Genomic DNA, 13,260 nt, shown 5'->3' with positions numbered 1-13,260 from the left:
TTCCCTACATCTTTGCCAATCTTATATTATTAAACTTTAATTTTTACCATTTTGATAAAATAAAAAATAGTATCTTTCAATTTGCATTTTCCTGATTCTACTAATATTGAGCATCTTTTCATGTTTACTGACAATTCAGACTTCATTTCTTATAATAGCCTTATTAATATCTTTTCCTCTCTTTTCAACTACATCTGCTTTTTCTTATTTACTTTTAGATAAGTTTCATAGATTCTGGATATTAATCCTTTTGCAAATATCTGGTCCCAGTCTTTCTTGTCTTTTAATTTTGTTTACGGTATCCTATCATACAGAAGTTTTTGCAATAAAATGACTTGTTTTCCTTCATGATTTGTGTCTTTTGTGTAGGAAAACCTTCCAATCTGAAGTCATAAAAATGGTTTTCTATATTGTCTTCTGATAGGTTTCTCATGTTTTGGTCTTTAATCCATCTGGATTTATTTTTGGTATGTAATTTTATTTTTCTCATTTTTATTTTTATTTTTTCATATAGGAAGCCAAATACTCCAACAATATTTACTGAGTAGCACAAATTAATTTGTGCTACAAGTAGCACGACTTGTAATGTAGCCTTTATCATTCTCAGGTGTGAGAAGAGTTGCTTTTAAGAATCTTAACTTTGCTCCACTGAAATACCTGCTTACTCCCTCACCAAATCTTTATTCTTACTCTATTTCTAACTGATTTTGTTACCTGGAGAGAATCAACATCTTTTCTATTCTGAGTCTTTTCATTCATGAACGTGGAATCTCCAATTATTTGAAGTCTTCTTTTATGTCTTTCAACAAAGTTTCAGTTTTTTGTAAAAAGTTCCTAATTATTCTAGTAGTTACTTCTGGCATACAAAACACTACTGATTTCTATAGACATCCTCTGCACCAGCAACACTGTTTTACACCATTGTTTCTAATAGTTTGTCCACTGAATGACTTGTGTTTTCTGTTTAATTAATCATACTACCAAGAAATGATGACAGCTGTGCCTTTTCCTTTTTAATCCCTTTATCCCCTAATTTATTTTTCCCACAGCATTGGTTAGGGTCCAAGCACAAAGACAGAACAAAGATGGATAGCGGCGGTGACAAGAGGTGTCCTCATCTTGTTCCTGATTTAAATGGGAATGTTTCTAGAGTCTCTCCTTAAGTACGCTGTTTGCTGTAAGTTATGGTGGATATCCTTTAAGAGGTTTTAAAAGTTTGTTCTATCCCTTATTTCTAAGACCTCCTTCTTTTGTTTTGTTGTTTTTTTTTTTAGAAACAAGTAATTTTATCAGGTACATTTTCTGTATTTACTGAAAAGAGCGTAAGCTTTTTCTAGCTTAATCTATGAATGACCTGAATTATACTGACATTTACTAATATCAAATCATCTTTGTATTACTGGGATAAATTCTACTTTGTCATAATTCTGTTGATTTTTTTTTTCCTTTGGTAGTACACAGGCCTCTCACTGTTGTGGCCTCTCCTGTTGCAGAGCACAGGCTCTGGACGCACAGGCTCAGCGGCCATGGCTCACGGGCCCAGCCGCTCCACAGCATGTGGGATCTTCCCGGACCAGGGCACGAACCCGCATCCCCCTGCACCGGCAGTCGGACTCTCAACCACTGCGCCACCAGGGAAGCCCTGTTGATTTTTTAAAGTATATTTTTGCTAATATCCAATACATGAGAACATTTTTATTTAGAATTTTGGAATCTGTGCTTGTGAATGAGATTAGCTACAATGTTTCTTTTCTGATACTATCCTTTGTCTGGTTTGGAAATCAAAGATGCCCTACCTTCAGAAAATGAGTTGGACAGCAGTCTCCACCATCATCTACTCTGATACAATTTGCATAAAATTATCCATTCCTTGATACTATCTGTATGCCTTAAGTTAAAAACAGGAGCCAAAAACTAAAAACAAACAAAAAGCACTCTAAATCTGGTGGTATAAAGCCATTCTTACAACTACATAAACTTTTTTCCTCAGCTGGAGTTATACCCCAAACAAACATTCAATAAAACTTTTTCAGCTTTCTTAAAATTACTTCCTCCAAGACGTTTTCTAAGTCCTTCCCATTATTGACTCTCATAGCATCGTGCACTCACCCTTCACAGCACTTAACAATTAGACATTTATGTATTTGTATTGTGTATTTTTGGTGCTGAGTTCAGCACTTAACATAGTTGAAGCATGAATATTTTTAACTGTTTTTGAAAATACATTTACTAATATAAAAGCTTCATATTTTTAAAATGAGTCAAAAATTTTATCCAATAAAAAGTATATAAAAAAGAAGAAATAAAGGACAAAGAAGTAAATAATGCTTTCAATACTTCCTCAAAAAATAAAAGTGTATGCTTCATCCTTTCACAAAATATTAACGGGCAGCTGCCTAAACCTTGTATAATTTGTATACTGAGGCTTTGAGTCAAACTGCAGACTAGTATGAAACTGTGGCCAGGAGGAACCTATATGCTTAATCTTGCCATTAATTTGTATAGATATCTTGTCATGCACAAAAATATATTAGTGATAAAGCTGAAGAGACAGTGCATTTTGCCCTTTCTTTTAAGAAATGTTTTTCAATTTATTTTCTGCTTCCAGAGGGGCCACATGCCAAACACACTTCTATCATTACTTCTCTTAACAAACTAATAACTGTGTACCTTTCCCCCGATCCACTCCCAACAACAACCAATGCAGAATTACTGTTCTACAGAGCATATTATACAAATTATCTCTGAAGATATTTTAATCACTGAACTCAGGCAGGAGGCTTCACCCAGGGTGAAGTCTATTCAATTACAGACTATATTCTATGCCTCTTTTTCTAAGATAATTCTTATGTATAGGTGTGGCTAGAGCGACAAGATGCCGTATATCTAAATATCCTACAAGTCATAAAACACACAAATATTACTGTTGTTTTCCTAATAAACCTGTGAGGTATGATTAACAAACAAATAAAATTTTAAATTTTACAGACAAGGGACTCAAAGCCACAAACAGAATCCACAACAGATCCAGTACTAGAATCCCATCTTCTGACTTCTGATCTAAAATTCTTGTCTCCATATAGCACTGACATTCCGACCAAGGAATGGCTTAAAAAAATCATAACAAAAGACTTAAAGTGTACTAAACAGTACTTAATACTATGCTTTTAACTTCATAAATGGTTAGACGATAATGATAATGGTATTACCTTAACATGATCTAAGATCACTAGTGGACCATTAACTCCTGATACTGTCTTGTATGCTGGAAAGAAACACAAAAGAGTCAGTTCTTGTCAAACAGGACAACAGTCTAAATGATCTCTCTGGTATTACCAAAAAAAACCCTCTCTCTATCATATCTATTATATGAAGCACTCAGAAAGTATGAAATTTTTCAGTGAATTTATAAAATATGCCTGCATCTGTACAACTTCTCATAATCCCCTTCATCAAACCAAAAACATTTTTAATTCTTACTATAAGTCACATTGTTTCAAGGACCCAGGATACAAAAACAAACGTAAAGAGGGAGAGTTCCCACAAGAGTTCACAATTTTATATGGAGAAGGCGGAGGTAAGGGCTCTACCAGAGGTGTGCTGAGGGTGTGTGGGAGCACAGGAAAGACCCTGCAATGGTCCTTACTTAGAAAAGAAAAAGCTTTACAGAAAAGGTAGCACTTAGCAAAGTAGATAGAAAAGAAGAAGGGAATCCGTAACTTTAAGCAGAAGTGACAAAACTCACAAAAGAAATCTGACAAAATGTAGTCTGTTAAGATAAAATGCCATGATTAAATAGTATCATAAAAACTACAAAAAACAAAAAAAAAGAGTTTATGAAGGCAGATGGAATGAAAGGCCAGAGATCACATAAGCATCTTTTAAAGAAAAAAAATAGTCAAACGTTACTGTCATTGTAGCTTATTTTCTACTGCAAATTATGCCCTAGCAACAAACTACCCAAATCTCTCATTTTAGAAAGGAGGTAGCTATCATTGAATTGTATCACACCTACATACATGCCGAGTATAATTAATGGTAATCAAGTATAAATCAGAACACTCAGGAAAGCAATTCTAACAATGTCAGAATTAACTAAATTTCATAATCAGACAAGCTGAAAACACAAATGAAATAAGTGTTTACAAGACCTAAAATAACGTGTAAGAAGCTGTCAACCAACTGGGAATTTTTCACCTGCTTGATTTCTTATGATGTCTTAGACAGAAATTTCTGGCATGAATGTAGACTCCCAAGAATGAGGAAACTATTTAATAACCAGTCTGTCCATTCAAGGGGCTTCAGAATTTAAAAACATAATTTCTTTAGCCAGGAAGCAAGTGCCCTGGTAGAAACACTGAGACAGGGCAGGCAAGCACTGTCAGGAACCCTAGTCTCTTTTACTGAGGACCTTTAAATCCTCACACCAAATATTTGCTTGAATACATTTGTAATTGTAATGATCAACAGAGGCCGCTAATTACTTTTTTTTTCAACCTTAGATAAAAAGCAAGTCACAAATTTTAAATGTTAAGCTACTTGAATGGATGGCGATGTAAACAAATTAATCATGCCTCCAAGATTATTAGAAATATCCCAGTTGCCATATATTCTGCTACTTTTATGTTAATCTTCTCCATTGTTTTAAAATAATCTAATACTCCTAAAAATAAGTCCTACCCCTAAAACAATTTCTTCATTGTTCTCATTTTATTTTTATTTTTGGCCTCGCCACACAGTTTGCAAGATCTTAACTCCCCAACTGGGGATTAAACCCACGCCATGACAGTGAAAGCGCCGAGACCTAACCACTGGACCACCAGGGAAGCCCCTCACTGTTCTCATTTTAAATGAATACACATATTGTTTTTCAATTACTTTCTAAAATTGCTATGTGGATATGCAAAGTGAACTACATTAGAAACATGTTTTCTTGGCACCCAGGTTTTAAAACTATAGAAACAAAGACCTTTTCAAAACCTAAACAGCTGGGAATGGGAGTAGGGAGTGGGCCAGTGGAGGTGTGGGAATTCAGTTTTGAGATTTACGGGCAACTGTTTTGAATAAAATGTAACATGAGTAAAATGCTTCAGGTTCTGAAATTCTCTTTACTTTCTGGACATGATTTGCATCTCATTTGAACTTTTAACCTCTACAACAATGATCCTTAAGAATCTCATGTTTAAATTCAAGCTCATTCAAATTATGAAGTTTTGCCAGTCACAAGGCAAAAAGCATGACCAAGAAAAAAGAAATGCTAGTCATTGCTTTTCCTGGAAACAGTGAATCAAGTTGATTTCAACTATAGAAGACAAGATTCTACTCCATCAAAAGCAGTCTCTAAATTTGCAACAACGTATGTAGCCTTTAAAAAAGCTAGTAACCATTGGAATTAATTAATAACAAAACTACCAATACACATTTAAAAAGTACTTGTCAGGAATTCTTTTTTAAACTCCATAACAGGTCTATAAGCTAACAAATATTATTCCAAGTTTTACAAGAGAAAAATGATTCTCAGAAATTAAGTAACTTGCCTAAGGATCTGAACTTACACAGTCTGCCTCCAGTCATTTTTTCTTTGACTCTGTGCTACAGCTCAAATTCTAAAACTGAACTGGTCATTTTTTGTGGTCTGAGGCACTCTTGTATCATTACTGAAAAACAACCTTTCTCCAGTGGAGTGTAGCCACTAGAAAAGTTAAAGCAGGAAAGGAAGAAACTAATGGAGATGCTTCAGCAGTTTTCTGTCACTGGAAAGCATGAGACCACTTCAGATACAAACCAGAGGTTAAGCAACATGCTTGATTTAAATTAAAATGGGATGCAAACTAAACTAATAAATGTTATAATCCAAACTAAATAAAAAATATTACCAAACGAAACTGTTTCACACTTTACAGAGCATCTTCAGATAGGTTACCTTTTCAGTTTCACAAAACACTGGGAGGTAGGCAAGGCTGATAGACCTACTCCACACTTAAACTACACCTATGAGAAATCTGTTGCTAAATGGAAGAGCCAGGATTAAAATTATTTTTGTTTGTTTGTGCCCCCCCCCACCAATTCTAAGTTTATACTCTATGACCCTTAGTCTCCAGTATAACTTAAAAATATGGAGATAACACAGTTCCTAGCACTTGGACTACAAATAGGGAGTAGAAAACAGTTTATATATAAACTATAGCTCCTTTCCACAATAGTAAAACTACTATGGGGGAACAAGCAGAGAAAATAATATCAAATACCACCTTTTATCTCTCAACAATATTTACCCAGCTTTTCTCACCATTAGTATTAACAGTCCAAAGCAGAGACAACAATTTAGACTAAAGCTGCCAAAGACATAAAGCTGCTCTTCAAAAAGTCAATACCCATTCACAAATTACATAAATATTTCTGTTTAGAAACAATAATGACCACTCTTCTCTTGAAAATTTCAAATGAAGAACTTGGGTCTGCAGGGGATGATCAGAAGTGAAAACACAGCAGACACATGTTTACATCTTTGATCCTGAATATTTATGAAGACAATAAATATTTATGAAGTAACATTAAAAACCCAAAATCTACAAAGATTTTAAGAAGCAGATATTTTGTTGGATGACATCCTCTTCCTCCTATAGGATATGAGATTGTTCAACAGAACTAACACTACTTAATGATTGTGAAACTTTCAAAGAGAAAATTCAACAGTCATTGCACAATAAGAGATCTAGTCCCTCAGCCTCCACCTTATTGGCAAAACAAAACCGGAACAATCATCTTCTATTGTGCAAGAAAAGTAAAGACCCACACTTTGTAGTGGGCAAGGAGTGAGGGGTTCTGGAAAAAGGCAGGCCGACCATTCCTTTACTGGACTTTTCACTGAGGCTAACTCTGCTTTATGACATAAGAAACGTAAGATTAGTTGATCTAGGATCTCAAGAACAAAGGAGATTATCTAATCCAAAACGTTTAACATCCAAAAGCTCTTCGTGTATTATTGAACCTTGCTCAAAGTTTAAAAGGAAATCAAGTTTTCTTTCATTGTGACTTTAGAAATTCAACTAATGTGCTCAAGATTATTGCAAGCCTGCGTATCTCATTTTCCATCTCTTGTTAACGGCCGCAGAATCCTGAAATTTTTAAAAACCAGGATCCAATTTGTACAGTGGAACTGCCAATATTCCATTCCTTTGTTCAAAAAGCACACATTAAATAACTATAACTTTTTACCTAGGATGGTAACATCGATCTTTAATCAGAAAAATTAAGAAGTTAATATTTATTCAGAAGCAATTAAAAGTGTTAACTAGAATCAAGAATGTGGCAATACAGGAAAAAGATGACATTCAAATGCAGTTAGCTGTTAGCCTGAGTATGATATCATTTGTGCTTTTTAGAATAGCCCAGACACAGAAGTTAAGTACCCCAACTCCCTACTCTGGTTCCATCCACATTAAGGATCCATAATCTAAACTATTAGAACAAGGGGTTTAAATGCAAGTTACACAATTACAAAACACAATGTTTCTATGTGCCAACACTGCGCTAGGCACTGAGGATACAAAAAGGATTCCTGAACCCTAAAGTTTCCGTTTTAAGCATTATGTCGCAACAACGTTGTCAGGAGGAATCTCATCCGGAGAAGTTCTTCAGTCACTGGCTAAGCACACACAGAATGTTGAGAAATCATACTCATCTCCCCCTTAAGGGTTTACAACCTCAATCATGGAGTACTCTTTAAACTATGTTATTATTTCAATTGATACTGAGTTGAGATTGAGTGAATAATTATATGGAAAAATGACTACTGCCCCTTATAATCTTTTCCTAGAAGCACCACTAATGTCTATCTGTTCTACCCAAAGAACAGCAAAGCATACAAATGCAAGTCATAAAAGAGTATTTGTAACTGTTAGGCACAAATTTATTGTCATAAGAATGCAACATCTGTCAATTTCTTGAAACATTCAGCTCATGTAAACTCTCAACAAGCACTCTCTAATGCAAATAATTCCCATTACAGAAAGCACATGGGGGGGAATAAATTAGGAGTTTGGGATTAAAATATATACACTACTATATATAAAACAGATAACCAACAGGGAACTACTGTATAGCACAGGGAACTATACTCAATATCTTGTAATAACCTCTAATGGGTATCTAAAAAAGAATATATATACATATATAATATATATAACTGAATCACCTTGCGGTACACCTGAAACTAACACAACGTTATAAATCAACTATATTTCAATTAAAAAAAAACACCACATCTCTGCAAACCATAGAATCAAGTCTTTTCTTTCTTCCTTACACTGCAGTGCTGCCACATGACCTGACCCACTGACTGATGAGGATGGGATTAGTCAGACAGGAGAGCGCTCAGACTGAAACCCTTCATCTGAAATTCTTGTTAACCAATGAGCCACCCACAAAGAGGTACTGTGGCAATTAACCGGTGCAAATAGTCTCACCACGTTGGAAAACATCAGGTGCTTTCCTAAGCTTTAAAGAGTCTACTTCCAGTTCTCATCCCCGGTTCCTAAGGAAACTGTGAAGAGGTCTGATGCTACACAATTTTATTGTTTAGTCATCAAGAACCATTTCTTTCGAAACTGCTGAACAGTCCACTTAAGCCTGGTTTATTAAGGTCTTTTTACAATCACAACACTTAAACATGCTTATGCATATGCTTTGCATATTTGCTAAATAATATGGGCAAAGCTTCTTGTCTTCTCCAAGATAGCATTGCACTCAAGTTAATGGCAGAAAAAGGTCCAGCAAGAATTAAGAAACCTCGAATTTTCCTGCTCTGCCAGTAACTGGGGGTCTAAAGCCTGGCAAGCCCTGTCCCTTTCAGAACCTTAGGCTTCTCACTGTAAAATGAGAGGGTTAGACTAGATGACCCGCAGGGTACTTTTCAGCTCTAGCTTTCTCTGATATCTAGGTGTCCTCCTGCGGAGCAGCTTCTCCACTGAACATTTCCCTCTGGCTGTGGGCCTGACTTCCATCCACGAAAGGCCTGAGCACGTCAGCGATGACACTACTCCGTCCCCCTCGGCAGGAGCTCAGGACCTGCCCTGAGGTCCACACCCGAGGCAGGGGGAAGGGGAGGGGCGGTTCCCTCGACCCCTGCAGATCCAAATGAGGTCAGCAGAAGATTAGGATAAGAGTGGCAAGAAGTGGCCTTCGCTCAGAGACAGTAAGCAAGCGCCTGAGCATGCTCCAGCCTCGGGAAACTGGAGAGCACCGGTGAGGCAACAGTCAGGAGACCACCAACCCAGGAAAAAGTTCCCGTCGGTGCTCTTCCCCTTAGCCCACCCCTGGCACGGAAATTAAAGTACACTCAAATCGCTTTCTAGAGAGAGACGTCGGAATAGGGGGACGCGAGAGGGAAAAACAATCCCCCCATCCCACCCCTCTGGCTAAGCAGGTGAGTGGGACCAAGGGGCTGGGTTAAGAGCAAAGACAGGATTCGTCTTGCTTTCTCATACTCACTGAGACGAGGCTGGGAGAGGTAGTTCCGGCTAATTGCCAGCACCTGTTCTCGAGACCCCACCACGGGCCCACTGGTGGATACGGGAAGCTCAGGCGCGGCCCCGTTCACGATGCCCCGCATCGCCCGCAGCGCCATCTTGTCTCCTCCGTCCCGACTGGCCCCGCAGCGGCGCCGCGCAGGCGCAGATATAGCTGCTGCAGCCCGCGCCCCGCTCCGCCCATGCGCGCTGAGGAGTCCCCGCCCACTGAGCTGCACCCGACCCGCCGCCTCGTGACTTGGGCTCCGCGTAGGCGGGGCTAAACCCGCGCTCTCCGCGAGAGGAGCTGACCAGCGTGCTGGGAGGAGGACGCCGGGCCAGGCAGAGGGATCCAGAGAAAGGCAAGAGTTAAGGGAGTAGGAGAAGAAAGGAGGGAGAGGGAAGGAAGGCAACTTTGTGCAAGAAAACTTCAACAGCATTTCATGACATTGAATGAAGAGAACTCAGGTTCTAAGAAAACACTTTGAAAGACAGAATCTAAAACCTTTTCTAGTGGATATTAACATGGGGAACCGTGTGCCATCATTTCTCTCACTTTATCATCTTCCTTTCCAATACATTCACTCATGTGTCCATTCAAAAAACATATATTGGACTGTTTTAGGGTGGTGGTAGTAGTGTGAAAGACAAAGTGGGATGTGTTTGAAACCTATTTGAGGGATAGAACCGATGCAAGAATGATTAGCTGGCTGTGGAAGGTGTCAGTCCAGGCTTGGGTCCTGAGTGATTGGTTGATTGTGTTGTTGTTTACCGGGTAGAACACAGAGAAGGAAGTGAGGAATTTTGCTGGTGGTAGAGGAGGAAAAGAGAAAAGCTAATTGGGGATGTGTTAAGTTTCCTGTGGAATATTCAGAATGAGATTTCTTTTCAACTAAATAGGTAGCTATCCCTGGAGAAGCTATCTGGGCTAAGTCAAGATCAAAGTTTATAACTTATCACCATGTTAGTAATATGAAAATAGAAGAGATAAGCCAGAGAGTGTGTGATGTATTGCGGAAGATACTAAAGGCCAACTTTTAAGAGATCACTAAGGTGAGGGGATGTACCAAGGAAGAGTATCTTGTAATCAAATCAAATTTGGAGTGATACTAGAGTTGGAGAGAACGCAGAGCACATGTTCTAGAAGCAAAAAGAAGAGAAAATCTTAAAGAGGGATTACTGTACTGTTAATGCCAAAAACTGATGAGAAGGGAAGTAATAGGAGTACTACAAGTATCCATTTTATTTGGCCATTAGAAGACCATTGTGATATAATGGGAAGATATATGCTTAGTGGAAAACAATAAGCTTTCTTACATAGGTGAAAATTGTGGGGGTTGAACTGTATATGATGGTGTCATATTACAAATGAAGTGATCATTACTTAGTTATTTAAACTCTACTTTAGGGGTGTCTCATCTCCATGCCCTTTGTTATGTATACCCATAGCCCTTTTGAACCAAATCACTGAAGCAAGTACTCCTTAATTTTGAGTGAGATTTAGCATCATTTAGTATGTCTTATAATTAAAAAAAAAAAGGTGAAATAATATGAGGTGCCATTTTGTTTTAATTCAAGGGATTGACTATAATTTTTAACTAATGTCCAAAGTTGTCAAGAGTAGGGACATGTAGTTTTTCGAGGCAGGAGCCTGCTGTGTCCTCCTTTGCCTGGTAAAACAATAAAGCTATCCTTTTCTACTTCACCCCCCCCCAAAAAAAAGTTGTCAAGAGTCTAAGAAAACAAGAATTTTCAAATTTTATTGCTAAAAGCATAATTGGTGTCTAGAAGAGCAATTTGATGGTATCAGATTCAAATATTTTATTCCTAGGAACTTGCTTTATCCTCAGGAAAATTACATATATACATATATGTGTATATCTGACAAATATGTTCAATTATGTATGATACATTAGATATCACATTATATATTATTATATATAATATATATGATCTACATTAATCTGTATTTATACATGTATATATACAGAGATATTTATTGAAACATTTTTGAAATAGAAAAACTGTAGAAATAATCTAAATTAAATGCCTGTTCATAAGTTATGGCCTATCTAGTCAGATGTATTCCTCAAACTTTGAAGAATTAGTTTAGCCTTAAGTGATGCAATTTTAAAAATCCTCCAACATAAGTTTTCTAAAGGAATTGCAATTTAAAAAAAAAAAGCAATTTAAAAGCAATTGCAGGGCTTCCCTGGTGGCGCAGTGGTTGAGGGTCCGCCTGCAGATGCAGGGGACACGGGTTTGTGTCCCGGTCCGGGAAGATCCCACATGCCGCGGAGCGGCTGGGCCCGTGAGCCATGGCCGCTGAGCCTGCAGGTCCGGAGCCTGTGCTCCGCAACGGGAAAGGCCATAACAGTGAGAGGCCCGCGTACCGCAAAAAAAAAAAAAAAAAAAAGCAATTGCAAAATAGCATGTAGAATAGATTAATTTGTATACATTTTAAGTATATATATATATGTATGAATATGAGAGTGAATTCTACTTTTAACCTAATAACCTTTCTATGTAGTTTTAATCCTTTAATATGTGTTTGCACTGATTTTTTTTTTTTTCAAATACAATGTATGATAGCTTTCTTTTTTATAAAAATTTCAGATCTGGCCTTCTTATGCTAATTTTTCCAATAGTAGGTAAGTTTCAGATATGAATACCAGACTGTTAGCTATCACTACACCTTTTATCCTTTTATTTTAGGAGTAGTTCAAGATTTTTACTTTTTAAAAAGTTTTCTTTGGGGCTTCCCTGGTGGTGCAGTGGTTGCGGGTCTGCCTGCCAATTCAGGGGACATGGGTTCGTGCCCCGGTCCAGGAGGATCCCACATGCCGCGGAGCGGCTGGGCCCGTGGGCCATGGCCATTGGGTCTGCGCGTCCGGAGCCTGTGCTCCGCAATGGGAGAGGCCACAACAGTGAGTGGCCCGTGTACCACAAAAAAATGTTTTCTTTAACTTTTTACTCTGTGAGCAGGAATCAGTTATGGTATGTAGTGCATAAACAAAGTATTAGTCCCAACATTTATTTAATAAATATTGGAGCAACTTATTATGTGCACTGGGTACTTTTGTGAGTCCTAGATATACACCAATACCTAAACAAAGTCCTTGTTCTCATGGCGCTTATAAGAGTGGAAAAGTCAGAAAACAAATGGTTTATTAATAAAGTGCCTGGTAGTGACAAATGGGATGAAAAATTATAAAACAGAGTGAACGATAAAAGAATGATCAGGGTGGAGAGAAGATTTTAGATAGTGTGGTCAGGGAATGCACCTCTCAGCCATCTGAGATCTAAATGAAGAGAGAAAGAAAGTCATGGAACCTCCAGGAAACATGTGATTCAGGTAGAGAGAAAAGTGGAAAAGTCCTGAAGCGAAAGGAAAGCGGGGCTAGGATGGATTCAGCTTAGCAGAGAACAATAGGAGAAGGACTGGGCCAGGTCAGATAGAGCCTTGGAAGCTGTGGCTAGGGGTTTGAGTTTTATTCTTAGTGTGATTAGAGAATTTTACGAAGGGATAATGTGATCTGGTTAAGCTTTAAAAAGACATCTTGTTCTGCTAAACAAAAAGTGAATTGGGGGGCTTCCCTGGTGGCGCAGAGGTTGAGGGTCCGCCTGCTGATGCAGGGGACACAGGTTCGTGCCCCGGTCTGGGACGATCCCACGTGCCGCGGAGCGGCTGGGCCCTTGAGCCATGGCCGCTGAGCCTGCACGTCTGGAGCCTGTGCTCCGCAACGGGAGA

At 38.2% G+C, this 13,260-nt stretch overlaps 1 protein-coding gene across 2 annotated transcripts in view; it reads right to left on the bottom strand.

Annotated features, from left to right (window-relative positions):
* ATP6V1B2 (ATPase H+ transporting V1 subunit B2) overlaps positions 1-9,648 on the bottom strand; it is a 23,491-nt gene extending 13,843 nt beyond the window's left edge. Inside the window, exons 1-3 of one of the 2 annotated variants that reach the window (XM_007470579.1) lie at positions 9,593-9,648; positions 9,493-9,540; positions 3,210-3,265 (exon numbers count right to left, since the gene is read on the bottom strand). Coding sequence is in view for 1 of the 2 variants with exons in the window: in XM_007470578.1 (XP_007470640.1) it covers positions 3,210-3,265; positions 9,493-9,628 (192 nt within the window). In the remaining variant the exon portion in view is untranslated. Of the gene's footprint in view, positions 1-3,209; positions 3,266-9,492 lie in introns of both variants that reach the window. The other variant, XM_007470578.1, reaches the window with a different exon arrangement.
* Positions 9,649-13,260: the final 3,612 nt, after the last annotated feature.

This window comes from Lipotes vexillifer, unplaced genomic scaffold (assembly GCF_000442215.2).
Source record: "Lipotes vexillifer unplaced genomic scaffold, Lipotes_vexillifer_v1.1 scaffold913, whole genome shotgun sequence".
Taxonomy (NCBI): Eukaryota; Metazoa; Chordata; class Mammalia; order Artiodactyla; family Lipotidae; genus Lipotes; species Lipotes vexillifer.
Note: the sequence above shows the minus strand (reverse complement) of the source record. Positions and strands in the feature narration are given on the sequence as shown.